Source organism: Bos taurus, chromosome 23, assembly GCF_002263795.3.
Source record: "Bos taurus isolate L1 Dominette 01449 registration number 42190680 breed Hereford chromosome 23, ARS-UCD2.0, whole genome shotgun sequence".
Taxonomy (NCBI): Eukaryota; Metazoa; Chordata; class Mammalia; order Artiodactyla; family Bovidae; genus Bos; species Bos taurus.
Window position 1 is genome coordinate 29700367 of NC_037350.1, and position 23825 is coordinate 29724191.

Sequence of the window (23825 nt, forward strand, 5' to 3'; positions counted from 1 at the left end):
GTGTTTGTTAGCCATCTGTATGTCTTCTTTGGAGAAACGTCTATTTAGTTCTTTGGCCCATTTTTTGATTGGGTCGTTTATTTTTCTGGAGTTGAGCTGTAGGAGTTGCTTGTATATTTTTGAGATTAGTTGTTTGTCAGCTGCTTCATTTGCTATTATTTTCTCCCATTCTGAAGGCTGTCTTTTCACCTTGCTAATAGTTTCCTTTGATGTGCAGAAGCTTTTAAGGTTAATTAGGTCCCATTTGTTTATTTTTGCTTTTATTTCCAATATTCTGGGAGGTGGGTCATAGAGGATCCCGCTGTGATGTATGTCGGAGAGTGTTTTGCCTATGTTCTTCTCTAGGAGTTTTATAGTTTCTGGTCTTACGTTTAGATCTTTAATCCATTTTGAGTTTATTTTTGTGTATGGTGTTAGAAAGTGGTCTAGTTTCATTCTTTTACAAGTGGTTGACCAGATTTCCCAGCACCACTTGTTAAAGAGATTGTCTTTAATCCATTGTATATTCTTGCCTCCTTTGTCAAAGATAAGGTGTCCATATGTGCGTGGATTTATCTCTGGGCTTTCTATTTTATTCCATTGATCAGTATTTCTGTCTTTGTGCCAGTACCATACTGTCTTGATAACTGTGGCTTTGTAGTAGAGCTTGAAGTCAGGTAGGTTGATTCCTCCAGTTCCATTCTTCTTTCTCAAGATCGCTTTGGCTATTCGAGGTTTTTTGTATTTCCATACAAATTGTGAAATTATTTGTTCTAGCTCTGTGAAGAATACTGTTGGTAGCTTGATAGGGATTGCGTTGAATCTATAAATTGCTTTGGGTAGTATACTCATTTTCACTATATTGATTCTTCCAATCCATGAACATGGTATATTTCTCCATCTATTAGTGTCTTCTTTGATTTCTTTCACCAGTGTTTTATAGTTTTCTATATATAGGTCTTTAGTTTCTTTAGATAGATATATTCCTAAGTATTTTATTCTTTCCGTTGCAATGGTGAATGGAATTGTTTCTTTAATTTCTCTTTCAGTTTTCTCATTATTAGTGTATAGGAATGCAAGGGATTTCTCTGTGTTGATTTTATATCCTGCAACTTTATTATAGTCATTGATTATTTCTAGTAATTTTCTGGTGGAATCTTTAGGGTTTTCTATGTAGAGGATCATGTCATCTGCAAATAGTGAGAGTTTTACTTCTTCTTTTCCAATTTGGATTCCTTTTATTTCTTTTTCTGCTCTGATTGCTGTGGCCAAAACTTCCAAAACTATGTTGAATAGTAATGGTGAAAGTGGACACCCTTGTCTTGTTCCTGACTTTAGAGGAAATGCTTTCAATTTTTCACCATTGAGGATAATGTTTGCTGTGGGTTTGTCATATATAGCTTTCATTAGACCAAAGATAGAAGACAAAGTTTATGACAAATTCTGCCTAAAAAGCAAGAAATTAAATGACATATTCTAGGCTTTTTAAATTAAGAATAGCATCTCTCCATAGAATTATATCTGAATTTTATTAATTTTTACAACAAATTCTATGCTTCATTTTTAATTGAGAAAATGATACTTTATTTTATTAGATTTGTGCACTAAAAAAATTAATATTGATGTTTGATCCATATTTTACATGGCTGTTACTGCCACTGAGGAGTGATTACTATTTAGGCAAACTGTGTTTAATCATATCTGCAACCATGAACTCTGTCCTTGTGAGAGTACACATTCAAAAAGTGCTAATAGAGTGAGTGAATGAAAGAGTAATGAGTGGATAGGTTAAAGAACCATTGGTGAAGAGATGCTCCATTTCATCATTAATGTCACAAGTATACCAGATCATACTCACCCCACTAGTCTCTTTACAGCACCTCTTACATCTCTGTTTCTGAGGGTGTAGATTAGAGGGTTGAGGCTAGGTGTGACAACAGTATAGAAGAGGGCAATGAACTTGCCCTGATCTTGAGAATTTCCTGATGGTGGCTGGAGGTATATGCACATGGCTGGGATGAAAAAAAGGGATACGACCATAAGATGGGCTCCACACGTCCCAAAGACTTTCTGGAGTCCAGTTGTCGACTGCATCCTCAGCACTGCCCGGGCAATGGCACCATAGGAGCTGAGAATGAGGATGAGAGGTATGAGAACAAAAATGGAGCTCGTGATCATGAGGGTTAGCTCATTGGCATGGGTATCAATGCATGACAGTCGAAGCAGTGCTGGAACTTCACAGAAGAAATGGTCCACTTGGCGATGTCCACACAGGGGTACCCAAAATGTAAAGAAGGAATGAAGTGCTGAGTTGGTAAAGCCACTTACCCAAGAAGCCACAGCCAACAGTTGGCAGAAACTAGGATGCATGAGGACAGTGTAATGCAGGGGTCTACACACAGCTGCATAACGGTCATAGGACATCACCATCAGTAGCACACATTCTGTAGATCCCAGTGCGAGGACAAAATAAAGTTGAATCATACAACCATTGTAAGAGATGGTTTTTTCTGGGCCCCAGAGGTTGACCAGCAGTTGAGGGATAGAACTGGTGGTGTAGCAGAGATCCAGGAAAGAGAGATTTGAGAGGAAGAAGTACATGGGAGTGTGGAGATGGGAGTCCAGGTATGACAAGATAATGATGAACAGGTTGCCTATCAATGTCATCAGGTAGAACATCAAGATAACCACAAAGAGAACTAACTCAAGCTGAGGCCAATCAGAAAAACCCAATAGAACAAACTGGGCTTCAGAGGTTGCATTCTTTTTTCCATCATCATTCATATCTTGTTACCTGAGGAAAGAATTACATACATCCTAAAAATGTAGGGAATGACTCCGAGAATCAAAGAGACACAGGAAATTTAAAAAACCAGTTTCAAGGGCATACCACTGCTCAATTGTAGGACAATTTGGGCATTAAGAGAAACTGTGGTACCAACGAATTGAAAGAAATAAGAACCCACAAGCTAATACTGATAAACTTAAAAAAGAGTAAATTTATAGTGGCGAACAGAAGGCTGTTCCTGTTGGCTGGATACTAAATAGTAAATATAGAAGGAATGGTGGAGTTAGAAAAACTTAAATATATGCTAAAAATGAGTGAATGAAGAAATGTTGAGCCATGGACATAGTCTAAAATATCTCCCCACAAGTTACTTGTTAATTATAAAATATATAGTAGACTTTACAACAGAAAAACCTAGTAGAGCACCATAACAACATAATCAGTGTTAACATCATTAATGTTGTTACAAACCAAGATCATGTGACCACCGATACAATGCTCTGAACCAGGGCATAGTGTCACTTCAGTCTTGTTCAAGCCAAAACATGCATAGCTTGAGGCTAATAATGAAAAGGCATGAAATATACTCACATGGAGACAAGATGGGTAAAATAGCTGACCTGCACTCTTTAAAAACACCAAATTCAAGAAAGAGTTTGAAATGAAGATAGAGGATAAATACATAGATACATATATGACAGACATAGAAACAGATGAGAGAGAGGATAGGTGATAAAATAAATCTTTTCAGGCAGAGTGTAGACTATTGTTGAATCTGGTTAAAAGGTTAATAGCAGTTTTCTGTACCGTTTTACAACTTTTCTACAAATTTTATATTTTACCAGAATAAAAAACTCCAGAAAGTAAATTAAATGCTTTTCTTTACTTTTATATTTCATCCAAATATTTGTCCTATTATAGAAAAATAACTTAACTATTAAGTTTTTCTCACTCATCCAAGGATGACATCAGGGTAAATAGCAACTTGAAAATTTCTAACATAATGAAAGAAGAAAATCTCCATGAAACAAATAATCTTTTCTTTAAACAGTTTTAATTTTCTTCTCAGCATTTTCAGACAATTTCCATTTATGTGATTATAGAAAACAGAATAATTGCAAGCTCAATAATCTTACATATAGAATAAGAGATATGATGAATGATATCAAATTTATTTATGATTTCAAGATGTTTACATAGTGTGAAAAATATTGTTTCAATTATATATTCTTATAGAAAAACTTTTCCTTCTTATTTGTTTACTTGCACTCACAGCTTATTTCTAAACTGAAACCCAAATAGAGATACCAAAAAAAGAGACATGAAACACATGCATATCAGCTTACAAACAAAACTTACAATCACAGTCCTTATGATTTGACTCTGAAATAGATGGGGAGAACAGTGATAAAAAGCCTCCCAAAGAACATATGAATATAACTGATTTGAAAAGAGAAATTTTTAGGAAAAGGAAGATATAAAGTCATTGAAAGAACAAAGAAGTAAGGAAGGGTGTGAAAATGGAGGATGATGGAGAGGAACCAGATTACAGTGCTTCAAGTTGAAAATGTACAGATGTGTACCACAGAGCTGAGAAACACGAACACAGGGCCTGAGGTGGTTTCTAAAGTATTTCTTTTTCATTAGGACAATAACTGAGACCATATTTAAATTCTAATCATAATTTTTTTCTATTCATAAATTTTAATGTCTACATATATTTTTATTCTCCAACTTAGTGAAGAATTCTATTTACTGAAACCATTAAATGACTTTATCATTTAAGATATTGTGCCTAGAGAATCCTGTATTTCTTTTTGGTTAAAAAAATGAAGTACATTTCACAAATAGCTATAAATCTTAAGTGATTCTTTTTCTCTTATGGGTTTCAGTCCTTCATATGAAAGATTAATACCACCTTTTTTTATACAGTTAACCCTGATAAGGCATAATAACCAACATTTAAATATGCCTCTCCTCTCTGTAATTGCTTTGCCTCATCCTCATTCCATTGCCATATCACTTCTGCTTCCTCTTTCCACAATTTGTTTTCTCATGCTTCCTAATAAGCTATGGCAAAAAGAAAAAAAAGAAAGAAATCACAGAAGAGCCACCTGTGGTTACCTCTTTTGAGGTCTTTTAATTGCTCACATTTTTATTAGTACAACTCTCGAAAAGATACTAGCAGTAGATAAATGGTGGAATTTCAGCAGGAATATTAGAGAGAATGTAGCCTCATATTTTTAAGACTAATTCAGGCCTTAAAACTCTTATCTTTAACTAATTGCTAATGATGAATCATTAACTAGACTACTTTCTATAGCTCAGAAACCATGCAGGATTATAAGCCAGTACATTGCTTAAAAGAAATTTTTTGTAATTAAATAGAAGATTAAAGTATTATTAAACTATAGAAGGAAAGTAACTATAAAGATGTAACTAGAACTCTAAATGATAACTTGGACCAAGACAGAGTATCCAAGAGAGGACAAGCTTGGAAAGACTTGCTCAAGGCTACAGCTCAGACCTCACCAGAGAAGGTGTGGTTGAGCCCACTGGATGGTAAAGAAGTTCACCATGGCTGAATCAAATAATAGCAATGGTTGAATAGTACATTATGAAGATGATTTCATTTAGAGGTCACTGCCATTTTTAGGATAATAGGAAAATTTCAAGATTTTTAAGCATTTTCCTAGAATAGGAGATAGTACATCATGAGATGTATAAACCCAAATGCTCTCGTTGCTTCTTCTGAAGCAGATATAATTTTCTTCCTCCTTATACAGTTGCATGAGTAACTTCATATTGATACATTAATTACAACAAAGCAGCAGCTCTGAGATATATTTATCTTTTGCATGACACATCTTTAAGCCTTCTTATACACATTATAAAGAGATATAAGAGACCCCCCAAAAAAAAGATAGAAGTAGAAAAAAGGTAGACTTTAGGGTTAAATTTCTTCTTACCAGAGAAGTAAATAAAGGCCTTAACAAAGGTTGCTTTCATGGACTGTTGAATGAATTATCTCTTCTCTATTTTCAAAATAAGACATTATGGAGGAAATACTGGTGGACATGAGCTTCTCTTCTCCATCACTATATCACTGGTCAGCTTTAATCCTTAATACTCTTATCTAGTGCTTAAGTAGTATTCACATAACTCCTTTCATGTCTATCCCTTCTGTGTCTGTCCAAGTGCTTTGTATATGTCTGCTCAATCTACGCCTCTTTATGTGTGGACCAATCTGATCTCTGGTTTTCACCTCTTTGAAATCACCAACATAAATGGCTACCTACACCATATATTCTAATCTACTACATCAGTATAGGAAAGCAGAGTCTGAAAATTACTATGATTGTCCTTGCTACACAATTTGGTAGACTCCTGAGTCTACCAAAAAGATCCAGCTTTAACTGGAAGGAGGAACTCATTAGAGCACGTAGTGTGTCCAGGGATAGACCTCTTTTCCTAGAGCAAGTAGTGCCTTTATGGAAACAAAAGAATACTGTGCTATGTTTTCCTTGAATGAGGCCACTGGGAGAGTAAATCCCAATGTGGCAATTAATGCCCTTCAAGGAGTTGTCGTAGTTAGAACAGTTTCTTTCTCTCAAAGCAGGGTGGAAAGGGCCAAATGAAACTGTGCAGCTAGCTAACTGGTTTCACGATACTGTCCTGGTGCTTCCCCACTCTGAGCTGAGCAAACGCTCACAGTTCTACACTGGAGGGAGAGCAGTGCAGACCATGAAAAAATCTCACTGTGAGATGTTAAGGCAGCGCCAACTCTGAGCAGGGAGTTGTTGTTCAGTCACTCAGTCATGTCCGACTCTTTGTGATCCCATGGAAAGCAGCATGCCAGGCTTCCCTGTCCTTCACCATCTCTCAGAGCTTGCTTAAACTCAAATCCATTGAGTCCATGATGCCGCCCAACCATCTCATCCTCTGTTGTCCCCATTTCCTCCTGCCCTCAATCATTCCCAGCCTCAGGGTCTTTTCCAATGAATCCACTCTTCACATCAGGTGGCCAAAGTATTGGAGCTTTAGTTTCTGTATCAGTCCTTTCAATGAATATTGAGGATTGATTTCCTTCAGGATTGGATGGTTCAATCCCATTGCTGTCCAAGGGATTCTCAAGAGTTTTCTCTAGCACTGTAGTTCAAAAGCATCAATTCTTCAGTGCTCAGCCTTTTTTATGGTCCAACTCTAATATCCGTACATGACTACTGGAAAGACCATAGCTTTGACCATATGGACCTTTGTCAAAAAAGTGATGTCTCTGCTTTTAATATGCTGTCTACGTTTGTCATACTTTTCTTCCAAGGAGAAAGTGTCTTTTAATTTCATGGCTGCAGGGAGAGGGCAGCCATTACTGCCACTTACACAGGCAGCACATCACAAGCAGACCAGGTCTCTGAGGGCAGCCTGACCACCACACCCATTACACTGACTATTGCCAAATAAACACCTTGGCTCCTTGCTCCAGCACTGCTCCCCTCTGGGGCTGAAGGGGCCAGTGCTGGGAGAGAGAAGAACACATACTATAAGGGAATGGAGCCAACTTGACCCAACTCTCAGGGCTTCTGCTCCAGCAACTTGGGACTCACCCATGCCCTAAAAGGACCGTGATGGTCACTGAGCAGAGGGGAAGCCCTGGCTCACACCTGGCTCTGGCCCCTCATCTCTAACCCCACCTCCTAACAAGATGATAGCTGACAGCACACCCTGAGGAAAGACATGACTTGTGTTCAAGTCAAATCCAGCTCTGCTATCAAAGTCACTGGCCCCATGCAGATGGTATAAGGATGCTCCCATATAAAGATACCTCCTCAAGCCCACCATAGGTAACTTTTCCATTGAGTTTCATAGAGACACACAAAGTTCAGTAAAATGAAAAGACAGAGTAACTTGTCCCAACTGAAATGGCAAGAGAAAATTTCTGAAAAAGCAACTAATGAGACAAAAATAAACAATTTACTAGACAAAAAATTATAAGCATTAGTAGTGTGAATAATAACTGAATTAGGGAAAAGAATAGATGCACACAGTGAGATCTTAACAAGGAACTAGAAATTATAAGAAAGAACCAGTCAGAACTGTAGCATACAATAACAAAAATGAAAAACACAATAGAAGGAATGAACAGCAGACCAGGTGATAAAGAAGAATGCATAAATTATCTGAAAGACAGATTAATGGAAATCACCGAGTGAGACTAACATAAAGAAAAAACAAAATTTTTAATCAATTTATTTTTTATTGAAGGATAATTGCTTTACAGAATTTTGCTGTTTTCTGTCAAACCTCAACATGAATCAGCCATAGGTATACATATATCTCCCCTCCCTTCTTTAACTCCCTCCCATCTCTCTCCACATCCCACCCCTCTAGGTTGATACAGAGCCCCTGTTTGAGTTTCCTGAGCCATACAGCAAATTCTTATTGGCTATCTATTTTACATATGGTAATGTAAGTTTCCATGTTACTTTTTCCATACAAGGAATTTTTAAAAATGAGCTTCCCAGAGTTGCTTGCTGCACAACTGAGTCTGTGCCTCTGCCGCAGCCCATGAAGCTGCCACCTCCTATGAGGACTACTGCTGCCCTGCCCTGAATCCACAACCTGTATCATTCATTTAAGGACTGATTATGAAGCTAAAGCTTCAATACTTTTTTCACCTGATGCAAACAGTCAACTCATTGGAAAAGACCCTGATGCTAGGAATGATTGAGGGCAGGAGAAGAAGGGGATGACAGAGGATGAGATGGTTGGATGACATCACCAACTCAATGGAAATGAGTTTGAGCAAACTCCAGGACGTTGGTGAAGAACAAGGGAGCCTGGCATGCTGCAGTTCACGTGGTCATAAAGAGTCAGATATGACTTAGCAACTAAACAACAGCAACAACATCCTAACATGCAGCTGCACCTCAAACACTCCAATGGTCATTGAAACAACTGTTGCGTTCAATAAAACTGGGTTGCCTGGTGCCATTGCTTGGGAGGTAGAAGCTGAGATGGAACCAAATTTGTCATATATAGTAGCCAATACATTGGCTTGGTGGATAAATCTGATGAAGTTTCCATAAGTGTATTGAAAAGCCATTTTACCAAGCCACAAGCCTGGCAGAACTGCAGCCTCTATGTTGGGGTTGTAATCAACCTATGCAGACACTTAGCAAAGGATTCTTACTGTTCAGCTTTCCAAATGTGCTTATTGTTTGTACAAATTGACCTTTTGTGAATCATGCAGTATTGAGTTACGTCTTTAAATTTGTTTCCATGCCAGACTCTTATCAATGTTTCTTATAAAAAATTTAGAAAGACTCGGGGCCAAGATAACTCAGCACAATACTTGCATATTAGTATTTTTAGTATCATATAGAACTAAAATCTCAGAAACTATGAACACTCTGGACTATATGAGGTTTATTCCTTCCACCATTTTAAACATGGAAAGTAGGGCCTGTAAGGATATTTACAAACAGTATATTTACATCTCCCACATTCACACCATTATATATCAGATTTGCTCCTTTTTCTTTTACAGTGATTATTTAAAGTCTTTATATAAAACTCATTTTTTACTATTATAGAAAACCTCCATTCTGAAAATCTACATTGTACAGAAGCTTGTCTTTAATGTTTCCAAACAGAAAAAGCCTTACAGCTCATTTTAATGTTTGCACTTTTATTTTTATTTATTTTTTTAATTTTATTTTATTTTTAAACTTTACAATATTGTATTGGTTTTGCCAAATATCAAAATGAATCTGCCACAGGTATACATGTGTTCCCCATCCTGAACCCTCCTCCCTCCTCTTTCCCCATACCATCCCTCTGGGTCGTCCCAGTGCACTAACCCCAAGCATCCAGTATCGTGCATCGAACCTGGACTGGCGACTCATTCCATATATGATATTAAACATATCTTAATGCCATTCTCCCAAATCATCCCACCCTCTCCCTCTCCCACAGAGTCCAAAAGGCTGTTCTATACATCAGTGTCTCTTTTGCTGTCTCGTATACAGGGTTATTGTTACCATCTTTCTAAATTCCATATATATACGTTAGTATACTGTATTGGTGTTTTTCTTTCTGGCTTACTTCACTCTGTATAATAGGCTCCAGTTTCATCCATATAAAACTCATTTTTTCTATTATAGAAACCTCCATTCTGAAAATCTACATTGTACAGAATCTTGTCTTTAATGTTTCCAAACAAAAAAAGCCTTACAGTTCATTTTAATGTTTGCACTTCTAGATGCAACTTTCAAGGAGGGCATGAAAAAGAATGGGAAGGGTTATTAAGTATTTTTAGTAAAATATTGCCTCTGTCTCTTGTAGAACATGTAGACTATACACTTTAATTGAGTAAATGTTTTTAAAGGTAGAAATACTTTGTTATTGTAGCTAAAACAATTCTTAATCATAAAATTTCTGAAATTCTTGCAATTTCTTCACACTTAATTGAAGTTGTTTACCAACTTATTATTTTTGTTTGAAGTGTGATTCCCAACCTCTCTTGCAAAAAAATAAAATAAAGAAGTGGGTTTCTGCTAATGAATTGAGCAGACAATTAATGTTTTATATGCATTTTGAGCTGTGTGACCTAGTATTTTGATACTTAACAAGTTGTTCTATTACGTGATTGATAAAATAGTGAAATATATTAATGTTAGCTTAACCATATATTTACACGACCTGAGAACATGTGATTATAGTTCTGTGGGGTAAATAATTTGTCAGTGTTCATCATCTTTTTAAAATCCGGTAGGAGAGCTTATAGTTGCTGCTGTTTAATCGCTAAGTCATGTCCGACTCTTTTACAATCCCATGGACTACAGCCCACCAGGCTCCTTCTGTCCATGGGATTCTCCAGGCAAGAATCCTGGAGTGGGTTGCCATTCCCTTTTCCAGGGAACCATCCTGACCCAGGGATTGAGCCCACATCTCCTGCATTGACAGGCAAGTTCTTCATCATTGAACCACCAGGGAAGCTTAAACATGAAATAAATAATGAAGCACATTTTTTTAAAAAAATGAAAACAATTTAAGGAATTTCTGGGACAACATCAAGGGTACCAACACTCACCTTATAGGGCTCCCAGAAAGAGAAAAGAGAGAGAAGAGTGTGGAAAATGTAAACGTGGAGCTGCATCTTGAACCACGTAGGGCTGGCGCAATCCCGAGGCTCAGGCTGGAACATGGGCCTAGGGCAGTCTTGGGAAACTGGCCAGCCCCTTGTGCAGTTTTCAGTTCTCCCTCTCCTCACTGTTTCAGGAGCAAGCAAGTGTGCATGTGTTCCTAAAGAGTGGAGTCCAAGCTTCCCACAGCCCTTCTGTTAGTCCGACTAGCTGTCCAACCAGCCTATGGGGTTCATCTTCCCTGTGCAGGACCCCAGGGCTGGTGTGCCCAGTATCTGGCTGGAACCACTCACTCCCTGGGGAGGATCTCTGCCCATGTAATCTCTCTTTTCCTCTGAGTCCCCTACCAGGGCACAGGTCCTGACCTGACACTTTTCTTCCTACTGGATTTCATGTGGATATTTCTTACAGCCTTGGTTGTACAGGAGTCTTTCTCCCAGTCTCCAGGTCATTTCCAGTAAGAACTGTTCCACATGTAGATGTATTTTTGCTGTGTTCATTAGCGAAGGGAGTTCCCCATCCTGCTACTCCACCATCTGTTCTCTTCTAGTGCATATTGCATCTAATGGGGCTTTGGTGAGGGGCGTTTTCTATTTAAACAACTTTCTCTTCCCTAGTCTTTCTCCTTTGCCTTTACATCATGTCAACGATATATTCAATATTAGGTAATCAGTACCTTGTACCTTATTTACTTTTTAATATCACGAAACAATAAATATTGTGTCATACAGTTTTGTTCATCACCCTATATATATCTCTCTGATTCTCGGTTCTTTTTTATTACTTTTGATAGACACAAATAGGTACTTTGTCAAACTCAGTTGTAATTAGAAGATTATTATTATTTATTAGAGTATCTTATGGTAATCAGAATAAATAATAATTGCTTCAATATAAGATGATATGAAAGTTATTTATGCCATTTTCATAATATTTTGATGACTACTTGGTTTAATTCAAACAAAAATTATAAATATTTTTTGAGTATTTCATCTTAATAATATAGAGTGGTCACATAAATATTTGATTCCAGTAGTACATTTCTCTTGAGTTAATCTCATTGTGTACCGAGTCTATGATAGCAGTTACCTAAATGATAGATTATATTATTTTACTGGTAATGATAGGTTGTTATATTTTACTGTTGATTCACTCTATTTTGTTCTACAGTAATTTTTTTTTTTTTTGCCCACATTGCAGCATGCGGGAACTTAAGTTGTCTGACCAGGGAAGGAACCAGTGCCTCAAGCACTGGAATGCAAGTCTTAACCACTGCACTGCCATGGAAGTCCCTATATTACCTTCTATATTTATCATTTTGCTTTCTATATATTCATGTTTACCATAAATACAGACTGACTTGAGAGAGAGAATTCCTGAGAGATAAAATCAAACTGCTTCCTGACATACTCTAGTGAGAAGAATATGTCTCCTGGGGAAGGGAGGCAGGATAAGGATTCAGAACAAGGAGAAGAAATGAAGTACAACTATTCATATACCATTTTTTTTCAAGGCAAGAACGGTTCAAATACATCATCATGTAAACAGCACAGCCAAGCATGCTGTGTGTGTGTGTGTGTGTGTGTGTGTGTATGTTTAGCTGATGGCATTGCTAGGAAGAATATAATGCTATCAGAGAAGACACACAATCTTGTCTGGGTTCAGACATGGTCCTAACTACAACAAAACTTCTCAGTGCATGGTCTTAGAAGATTGGGGCGATTTACATTCTCTAAATTTGGGGAGGTTATATCGAGAATGTTCTGACAAAATTCGGCAGTGGCTCATCAGAAGAAAATTCCATCTACTTTTTTCCTCAAATATTAGGATCAAAGGTATGTGGTATAACTGATGCCTTAAAAAAGAAGCCTACATTAAATGGTAGATTAAAATGTGAAAATGGATAGACAACACCAAAATCATTATTCAGTTCTGAACATTATTTTAATCAGTTCTTTTTCCTTCTCTGAGTAGTATAATAATTTACTCATTTTGCCAGGATCCCTGTCTTAAAACTGCTATAAGGTGTTCCAAAATAATTACTTCTCAGGAAATAGATATATCTCTTATTTGGGGGTAATAGAAATGCCTAGATTATCCTGTACATGTTACTCCAATCAAATGATAGTTTCTGCTGGGTTATGTTGAAGCATCACCCAGCTAAATATTAGGTGCTCGATAAAATGGTTATGGGTGAATCATCTCTACAAAATTTAATGATCGATTTACATAAATTGTATCTACTATTCAAGCATTTTAGAGGTGACAATTTCAGAATAACACATTAATATTTATTGAGTTTCCCTTGTATGCTAGGCACTGTACTGTTTAAGGTGAAATTTTAATAATGTCTCAGATGTTTCCCTTTAGCTGTTAGGAAACAAAGAAATATTTCATTATGAGAACAGAGATTAATAAGGAACTGAATCAGTGAAAGATAACTTCTAATTATGTGGCACTGACCCAAAATTAAACACTTATGCTGGATTATTTCCAATGCAGAACTATATAGAATGCACCTGTCTTGGATCTTGAGGCTGGGTAAGGTGGCACATGAAGTCAAGCCACTGAGGTATTAAAATTGTCTTGTGTCCTTCCTCTGTTTATTTCATATACCCAACTGTCACTGAAACTCCATCTCAAGATTCAAACTGTTAGAACCTTGTCAATGTCCAATGGTCACTTAATCTTTTATTATATTGAGTAGGAATAGAAAAATTCAATTTGCCATTGAGCATTAAACTTCTGTATCTTTAGATTAATATCACAGTGCACATTTGCTTGATGATTGGCACTGAATATAGGTGATTTTGATAGCTTGGTAATAATAGGGAATATTGTAGGCAACATTCTATGAGATCATTAACATGAGGCTTTTAAAAAGTAGGTTTTGAGACTGATAAAGTAGTTTAGTTCTTGATTTTTCAGTTGTGGTTTGCTTCTGTGTTTCCATTTTACCTCAAAACAACTCCTCAGTAAAGATAGGAAGGGCTTCATCATCCTTCCTTTACACAGAAATAATGGATCAGAAACTTTGTGAAGAAAATATATCAGGTGAGAGACAGAAGAATGTCCCAAATTTTTGTACTGCCCGTGATGCTCTTTCTGCAGACTCCTGACATCCTGCTGTTGAGCAACTCACTCTCTTTCTATAGACAATGATTAAAATTAAACTTTCTTGGTATGTACATAAGACTGACCTCTACTACATGGAACTCAGGGTCCCTGGACAAAGGTCAATAGATTAAATCCTGAAAACAATAGAAAGGATAATGAAAAAATCAGATTTTACATGATGTAGAATTATTCCTGGTGACAGGAATGGAGAAGAGATTTTGACTGTTTGTCTGTATTCTCACTTCCAAGTGGGTATATGCATTTATTTCTATATGATTTAATTTTTATTTCTAGACAAAGTATAATTCTTTGTCAGTTTAAATACTTAGAAGCACTCACAGATCTTCACTCTCTTGGACAGGTAATTTTTTTCATCTTTGAACTTTGTAAGGTTTTAAAAAGTATTTACCACAGGATGATTCTTTAATTCATCTTGTGGGTCTAAGAATATTAAATGACTAACAGCATGCATTAGCCTCTGTGCACTCAGCCCTCACCATGTGCCATCTACCAGTAGGTTTCTCCCATTCCTCACATCCCCTGACTCTCACCCCCAACACAGGCATTTGCATTTACAGTCTACAGTCCAAATGGGACAAGGATATTTATGAAATAAAATCCTTACAATGTCACGACTTAAGAGTCAGGCATTCTCCTTTTCTGGTTGGGATTTCCACCTTGGTTCCTCCATCATTGTCACTGAGGAAATTGCAGTTCCTTTCAGATGCAGGAAGATAAAATTAGTTTGAAAAATATTTGAGTATTTAAATGACAAGAAGAATGAAAACATCTCCACATCCAGAATTTTTAAGTAACTGCATAGGTTATTATTGTGAACTGATGATATTTAAGAAAATATTTTGGGTTTTTAAAAAAGATAAGTAAACTATTGTCTGTTTTCTTTGCCAAAATGTTCACTGAAATGTGTTCCTACATGAGGAATACAGATACTAAATTATATTAATTAATTTAATTTGACAGAATGCAAGGTAAATGTTTATAAATGCTACAAGTGTAAATGCATTCAGTTCAGTTCAGTTCAGTTCAGTCGCTCAGTCATGTCCAACTCTGCGACCCCATGAACTGCAGCACGCCAGGCCCCCTGTCCATCACCAGCTCCCGGAGTACACTCAGACTCACGTCCATCGAGTCAGTGATGCCATCCAGCCATCTCATCCTCTGTCATCCCCTTCTCCTCCTGCCCCCAATCCCTCCTAGCATCAGAGACTTTTCCAATGAGTCAACTCTTTTCATGAGGTGGCCAAAGTGCTGGAGTTTCAGCTTTAGCATCATTCCTTTCAAAGAACACCCAGGACTGATCTCCTTTAGAATAGACTGGTTGGATTTCCTTGCAGTCCAAGGGTAAATGCATTATAATAGAATATTTGATGTGTGAAAAATTTTCAACAATTATATCTATAAAGGGTTCCTATAATCGTGCTGACTTGTTAGTCCATATTTAACAGAATTTTGAAAGAGTCCACTTGTTTCTATCTTATTTTACATTGTTTAATCCTAGGACCTACAACAGTAACTGAAAAATACTTGAAAATACTCTGTGTTCAATAAATACTTGTTGACTGAATGAGTGAAGAAAGCAAGTCAGTGGCAAAAGATTAGGAAATAAATAGGTATGAGAAGAACTTTATTTGATAAAATGAAGGAATGAAACAGAATTGTGCAGAAATTTCTTTTCCATTTTATGCCTGCTGAGTAGATATATCTTTGACAAATCAACTGAGATAGTGAACATAAAGTAGGATTCAGTTTCAGGATGAGTCTAACTTCTAACTTCCAAACTTCATATATTTTAAATTATAGGTAAGAAATTTATGTCTTTGACTCACTAGAGCTTGCTCAGTTCAGTTCAGTTCAGTTCAGTCGCTCAGTCATGTCTGACTCTTTGCGACCCCATGGACCGCAGCACGCCAGGCCTCCCTGTCCATCACCAACTCATGGAGTTTACTCAAACTCATGTCCGTTGAGTCAGGGATGCCATCCAACCATCTCATCCTCTGTCGTCCTGTTCTCCTCTCACCTTCAATCTTTCCCAGCATCAGGGTCTTTTCAAATGAGTCAGCTCTTTGCATCAAGTGGCCAAAGTATTGGAGTTTCAGCTTCAACATCAGTCCTTCCAATGAACATTCAGGACTGATTTCCTTTAGGATGGACTGGTTGGATCTCCTTGCAGTCCAACAGACTCTCAAGACTCTTCTCCAACACCATGGTTCAAAAGCATCAATTCTTTGGTGCTCGGCTTTCTTTATAGTCCAGCTTTCACTTTCATACATGACTACTGGAAAAACCATAGCCTTGATTAGACAGACCTTTGTTGACAATGTATCTGCTTTTTATTTTTTATTTATCTTTTTTAAAATTTTATTATTTTTTAACTTTACAATATTGTATTGGTTTTGCCATATATCAACATGAATCCACCACAGGTATACACATGTTCCCTGAACCCTCCTCCCTCTTTCCTTCCCATACCATCCCTCTGGGTCATCCCAGTGCACCAGCCCCAAGCATCCAGTATCGTGCATCGAACCTGGACTGGAGACTCGTTTCATATATGATATTATACATGTTTCAGTGCCATTCTCCCAAATCATCCCACCATCTCCGTCTCCCACAGAGTCCAAAAATATGCTGTCTAGGTTGGTCATAACTTTTCTTCCAAGGAGTAAGCGTCTTTTTATTTTAAGCATCTTTTAAGAGCTTGTTAAGAGTAATATAATAAGGATTTATATTTCTATCTGAAAGAATCTTTCTGATGACTTCACCTTTCTTTTATTCAGGTCATGAGCATCAATTGTTCTTTGTGGCAGGACAACAGCATGTCTGTGAAACACTTTGCATTTGTCAAATTCTCTGAGGCCACCGAACAGTGCTTCCTTTTATTTACCCTCATCCTATTCATGTTCTTAGTATCACTGACAGGCAATGTTCTCATAGCTCTTGCCATCTGGACCAATCCAGCCCTCCATACCCCCATGTACTTCTTCCTGGCCAACTTGTCTCTCTTGGAGATTGGATACACTTGCTCTACTATACCCAAGATGCTGCAGAACCTTGTGAGTGAGGCCCGAGGAATCTCTCGGGAGGGCTGTGCTACACAGATGTTTTTCTTTACATTATTTGGTATCAGTGAGTGCTGTCTTTTGGCAGCCATGGCTTTTGATCGCTATATGGCCATATGCTCCCCACTTCACTATGCAACACGAATGAGTCGTGGAGTGTGTGTCCATTTAGCAATGGTTTCTTGGGGAGTAGGTTGCATAGTAAGCTTGGGCCAAACCAACTATATTTTCTCTTTAGACTTCTGTGGCCCCTGTGAAATAGACCACTTCTTCTGTGACCTCTTGCCTATCCTGGCACTAGCCTGTGGGGATACATCCCATAATGAGGCTGCAGTCTTTGTTGCAGCCATTCTTTGCATTTCCAGTCCATTTTTATTAATCATTGCTTCTTATGGCAGAATTCTAGCTGCTGTATTGGTCATGCCCTCCCCTGAAGGCCGTCAAAAAGCTCTTTCCACCTGTTCTTCCCACCTACTGGTAGTAACACTCTTCTATGGCTCAGGATCTGTCACCTACTTGAGACCCAAGGCTAGTCATTCACCTGGGGTGGATAAACTCCTGGCCCTCTTCTATACTGTGGTGACATCCATGCTCAACCCTATCATCTACAGCTTACGGAACAAGGAAGTCAAGACAGCTCTTCGGAGAACTCTGGGCAAGAAAAGCAACTTCATTTAGAGGAGTCTATTCTACAGATTTCATGGGTAAGATACTAGGGGAACAACTAAATTCCTCTTTGAAAAAGATGCACACTCAACCTAAGAGGAAAGAAGGAAAGGGAGGAAGAAAGCAGGGAGAGAGGGAGGAAGGAGAAAAGGAGGGAGGAAAGAAGGAAGAAAGGAAGGAAGAAAACACTGTACTTGTCAGTGTGTTTTATAAGAAGCTTCTTTTATAACAGTGACTGTAACAGTGATTGTAATTTTGAAGACAGCTCTCTTCTTATAGCTAAAGTTCTGACTGCCAAGTTTGGAAGGAAGTTGGCTAGCAAAGAATTTTAAAGGTGAAGTCAACACTAGACTGGTTTTCCAGAATATTTCATTTTAGGCTAAAGTACAGGCTTGGAGTATAAATTACCAGATTTATCCTCGGAAGCCTCAGAAATTCTCACTCTATCCTCTTATGCATTTTCTATCCCCTGAGAGGTCTCTATGACATCTGCACTGGTCACTGGGGTAGTTCCCCCACATATGTTTGTCTCATATGACTCTCAGTTCCGCAATAACTATGATGTGAATTATTTCCTTCCATAAAAATGTTTTAAAATTCTTCATTCTCAGTTACTGGTACATAATATAGAACTGAATGATTCTCTTTTGAGTTGTGAGTATATAAAAATGTATAAACATAAAAAAGCAAACTCTTAAAATTCAGAGGTGTTTGTTGCAGAATAATATGAGAAATTTTTGCCAAGAGTCCTCATAGTAAAAATTTTAAAAATAATAATACTTAAATTTAAGGATAGAAGAAGAAAGTTGAGTTGAAAATAATTAATATGTTATACTAATATATGTTATCAGTATGTACTTGATTGTGGCAATCATTTCACAATGTGCACATACATAAAGTCATCACCTTATATACCTTAAGTCGTAACTCTTGACAATTTTGTCAGTTTTGTCTTGATAAAGATGAAGAAGAAAAAAATGTTATAATAATGTTACAATCAGGGGATGGTAGTGATGCTCACTAATGACCAAGATGTATTTTGCCACATATGCTGTTTTTCCCAAAACCTAATAAATTCATTTAGGACCAGAACAGCATATTATGGTTTCTATTGGTATTTTTATTTGTATGTAGTCAATGAAGAATGGAAATAAACTAAGCATGCAAAAATAACTATTTAAAAATTATCCTATAAAAATGGGCAGGAATTATCTGTAGGCATTAGATATTATTATTTATAAGTGTTTATTAATCTAAAAAATAAATGATATTAAAAATTAAAGCAAGTTAGGAACAATTTAGGTAGCATAATCATTTTTGTTTCATTTACTAATTTTGAAAAGTTTTACACGTTTGAAATGATCAAAAGCTGGTCAGTTACATGTAAAAAATAAAACTACATTTCTTCTAACCATAAACTCAAGAAATAGACTCAAGAAATAGATTAAAGACCTAAAAGTAATAGCAAGACTAGAAACCATAAAACTCCTAGGAGTGAACATAGAACACTTTTTGAGATAAATCACAGCAATCTTTTTGGATCTGTATGCTAATGCAAAAGATATAAAAGCAAAACCAAACAAATTGGACTTAATTAAGGTTAAAGGCCTTTGACGGCAAAGAAAACAATCTATAAATAACCAAAGGTCAACCTACTGAATGTGAGAAAATATTTGCAAATGATATGCTTGATAAGGGGTTACTACTCAAAATATATAAATAGCTCACTCAACTCAGTATTCAGAAAACCAAACGACTCAGTCAAAAAATGGGCAGAAGGCATGAATAGACATTTTTCCAAAGAAGACATATAGATGACCAACAGGCACATTAAAAAATGATCAACATCACTAATTATTAGAGAACTGCAAAAAAAAAAAAAAAAACAGAAAGAGATATCACCCTCACAGCTATCAGAATGGCTATCAAAAAAAAGAAATCTTTGAGCAATAAATTTTGGCAAGTATGTGGAGAAAAGGAAAGGAAATTCTTCTTGATAGGAATGTAAACTGGTGCAGCCACTAATGGAAAACATTATGGAGGTTTCTCCAAAAAAAAAAAAAATACAACTACCAATCCTGGATATAGATCTGAAGAAAAAAAAAAAAACACTAATTTGAAAAGATACATAGAATCCAATGTTCATAGCAGCATTATTTATAATAGCCAACATATGGGAGCAATCTTAATGGATAAAGGAGATAAAGGAGATGTTACAATATACATGTCACATATGTACTGAAATACAAATAGTCCATGTCACCACTTCACACATGAAAAGTTGTCAACATGATTATTAGAGAAATGCAAATTAAAACCAAAAAAAAATCACCTCACACTTGTCACAGTGGCTTTTATCAAAAGGACAAGAAATAATGTGTTGGCAAAAAATATGGAGAAAGGGAACATATGCTTGATTCATGGAACTGAAAACTGGTGCAGACATTATGGAAAATAATATGGAGGTTCCTCAAAAAACTTAAAAATAGAACTATCATGTGATGCAGCAATTCATATTCTTGTTATTTATCTGGAGACACCAAAAACAGTCATTCAAAATGATATGTGCACATATATGCTCATTTGCAATATTATTTACAAGAGCCAAGATATGGAAACAGACCAGGTGTCCATGGATGGATGAATGGATAAAGAAGGTGTGTTATAAAACAATGCAGTCCTACTCAGCTATAAGAAAAGAATGAAATTTTGTCATTTGCAACAACACGGATGGACCTTGAGGGTATTACGCTAAGGAAATAAGTCACACAAAGATACATACCATATGATTTCAACTATATGAGGGATACTTTTTTAATAAAGCAAATGAACAAACCAAACAAGATTTATAGAGAAAAGACTGGTGTTTGTCAGAGGGGAGGAGGGTTGAGGCAAGGGAGAGGGGGTAACGGGAATCAAGCAGTATAATATCCAGATAAAAATAAATTGGTCATGGGGGTGTAATCTACAGCATGATGAATATAGTCAATAATATTACATTGAAAACTTAAAAACTGCTAAGAAAATAAATCTTAAAAGATCTCATCACAAAGAAAAACTGTAACTTTGCATAATAACCAATGGTAATTAGATGTACTGTGATCATTTCAAAATGTATACAAGTATCAAATCATTACGTCATATAATGCAAAAGCAAGTCAATGAATGGCAAAACCAATACAATATTGTAAAGTAAAATAAATAAATAAATAAATTTTTTAAAAGACACACTAAAAAGGAAAATAAATGAATAAAACAAAATTAGTTTCCAGTATGTTGAAAACCAAATGAGTCTATTTTAAGACAAATCTAGCAATAGAGGAGATGATACCAACCTCAATTCAGTAGGTAACTAATTATACATAAGGAACATTTCCACGGAGAACTCTGCCCCATGGAACTTTTTCTGCTAGCTCATCTGGGATAACCATAAATGGGCTGCTGAAAATAATGTTCAAGGGGCTCAGGAATATTAAAAAAAAAATAGCACACCACAAAGCACTCTTGATATTATTAATATCTACTAAGGTCTTTTGAATATGGGCTTTTTTTCTTTCTGACAGCATTTTATCAAATAGAAAACTCATATTTCTGAAGATATTTCTTAAGTACTCATCTGCAAACTACAGTTTCTTTGTCCTTTTCTGAAAATTTGAAAAATTCAAGTATGTTCTGTCACACTTCCTTTTTCTTAAGTGATGTTTATCTAAAATAAGTAAGACTTTTGCTTTAAAAGCTATCCATTCTTAGAGAAGGTTGGAATGTGTGTACATCATAGTGACAAATATTCATAAGGAAATTGGAAAGTATTTCATTCCTGGGAGCCTTCTCTAAACATTGGAAATAACTAGTGTGGTACCTATAGAAAGAAATGAGATTTTTCATTGTAATCAACTCAGTTTCTCAGTTGAACCGACCTTAAAAACATGTAAATTTTAGTAAACACTATATCTGACAGATATTAAATACCTGAATGAAGTGTGTAACCTTCATACAATCATATGAACATTTTTAACGTGTAGCATAATAAAAATCTGATAGACAACTTGTCCACATATTTCATCCAGATGTTTTGAAGTCAGATAAAAATATTTTCTTTCTTAGCAATTTCTTAATTGCTTAGAAAATAAATCTTAAAAGATCTCATCACAAAGAAAAATTGTAACTTTGTATAATAACCAATGGTAATTAGATTTACTGTGACCATTTCAATGTATAAATATTTTAAAATAAAAAATATTTTCCCTCACATAACTTTAAAACCACTTTAAATATAAAGAAAATACTGTATAAAGAAAATTATATATAAAAAGATACACTAGAATGATAATTTAGTGGAGAGACAAAGAACTTTAAACCTTCACAGATCAATAGATCCCTATATGGTTAAACCATAAGCCTATGGGCTTTCTTTGTAGCTCAGTTGGTAAAAAAATCTGCCTACAATGCAGGAGACCTGGCTTCAATCCCTGGGTCAGGAAGATCCCCTGGAGAAGGAAATGGCAACCCACTCCAGTACTCTGTCTGGAGAATCCCATGGACAGAGGAGCCTGGCAGATACAGTCCATGGGGTCGAAAGAGTCAGACATGACTTAACGACTAAATTACTATGGTTAAACAGTGACAGAAAATCACTGAAAGTAGATCAAAAATTGGATTAAAATGCCATGGTATGCAAGAGTTAGAAGTAATGAAATATCATGAGATTGATATGGGAAAAATTAGAGATCTAGGGTAGAATTATAGCACTTGAATATACATTTTTGGAATGTAGAAATCTGAATTTATACTCTCATTATCTCTCTACTTCATTGAAAAAATGTATTGATTTTTGATCCTTAAAAAATTTCCTAGTTATTAGCATACAATTGGGATGAATTATTAACAATATCTTAAGATGGGAATACTAAAGTTTCCTTTGTCAAAGCATTTGGGGATCAGTGATTTAACGATTTAATCATTAATTAATTAAATTATTTAATGGGTGTAAAATGCTTCCTGTAGTGTTTGGCACACCAGGCTCATTCAGAATTAGTTGGAATTATTGTTTTATTTTTGTATTACACTCATCTGACTTAGGTGTAGTGTGGAATCAAAGGGCCATAGTGACATCTTATCCCTGAGAAATTTTGTGTGACATTTCCCAGGATAGCTTTGAGGATTTAATTAAACAGAGAATATGAAAACTGTGGGGAAAAAAAAAAGAAAACTGTGCTTTGCAACCCTACAAATATAGTCTGTTGCCCCTAAACCAATGTCTCTGATCCTAAATTGGAAAAAGATTTTTCTCCTGGACCCAAAGTCTGTCTTCGTAGCTACATAAAATTAAGTAAATCACTGATAACTGTCCAAACTCTTACACAAAAATAAGATAATCCCACTCAATAAAGAAAAATTCCTACAACATAGATAATTAAATTTTAACAAGAAAAATCAATTGCCCAGTTTAAATGAAGTAGTTATGCAAGACAATTTACAGCGCAAAAAGAGATGGTACAAACTACTGCTGAATCCAAGTTTACTAAATGAGTCTAAACAGAAAAGGCACACCAGAAAGGTAACATTACTAGGGCTATTAACTGATTCTGATTGCTGGCAAGGTACATCAATGTACCTCTTAGTATAGCCTTCTTGTGTTGTTTATTTACAAATTAATGAATATCTTAATTCTGATTATTTTCTGTCTAATACATTCCATATGCACAAGAACAATTATTGGTACTCATTCCCCTGGAGAAGGGAATGGTAACCCATTCCAGTATTCTTGCCTGGAGAATCCCAGGGATGGAAGAGCCTGCTGGGCAGCAGCACAGGCTCTGTGGGGTTGCATGGAGTCAGACACAACTGAAGACACTTAGCAGCAGCAGCAGCAGCAATGCCATTCCAGGACATATATCCAGAGACAAACTTGGTTTGAAAATATACATGCACCTCAATGTTCATTGAAACTCTCTTTACAATAACCAGGATATGGAAGCAACCAAAATATTGAACCAACAGAAATATCCATTGACAGATGAAAGGATAAACAAGATGTAGTATACATATGTA

The 23825-nt window shown here is 36.2% G+C and overlaps 2 protein-coding genes across 5 annotated transcripts in view; one reads left to right on the plus strand and one right to left on the minus strand.

Annotated features, from left to right (window-relative positions):
* Nucleotides 1–1833: 1833 nt before the first annotated feature.
* OR2J3 (olfactory receptor family 2 subfamily J member 3) lies at nt 1834–2763 on the minus strand. Its single transcript, NM_001390401.1, has one exon. It carries the CDS (start codon nt 2761–2763, stop codon nt 1834–1836), a length of 930 nt encoding a protein of 309 aa, NP_001377330.1.
* A 13969-nt stretch (nt 2764–16732) lies between these two features.
* OR10AL42 (olfactory receptor family 10 subfamily AL member 42) overlaps nt 16733–23825 on the plus strand; it is an 80651-nt gene continuing 73558 nt past the window's right edge. For 3 of the 4 annotated variants that reach the window (XM_059880195.1, XM_059880196.1, XM_059880197.1), the window contains exon 1: nt 16733–17812. In XM_059880195.1, coding sequence (XP_059736178.1) covers nt 16830–17786 — 957 coding nt within the window. In that variant the 5' untranslated portion in view covers nt 16733–16829 and the 3' untranslated portion in view covers nt 17787–17812. Of the gene's footprint in view, nt 17813–23825 lie in introns of those variants that run through there. The other variant, NM_001390780.1, reaches the window with a different exon arrangement.

Bases quoted from the DNA above. Each gene is read 5' to 3' on its own strand.
- OR2J3 (NM_001390401.1), bottom strand. From the start codon at position 2,763: ATGAATGATGATGGAAAAAAGAATGCAACCTCTGAAGCCCAGTTTGTT.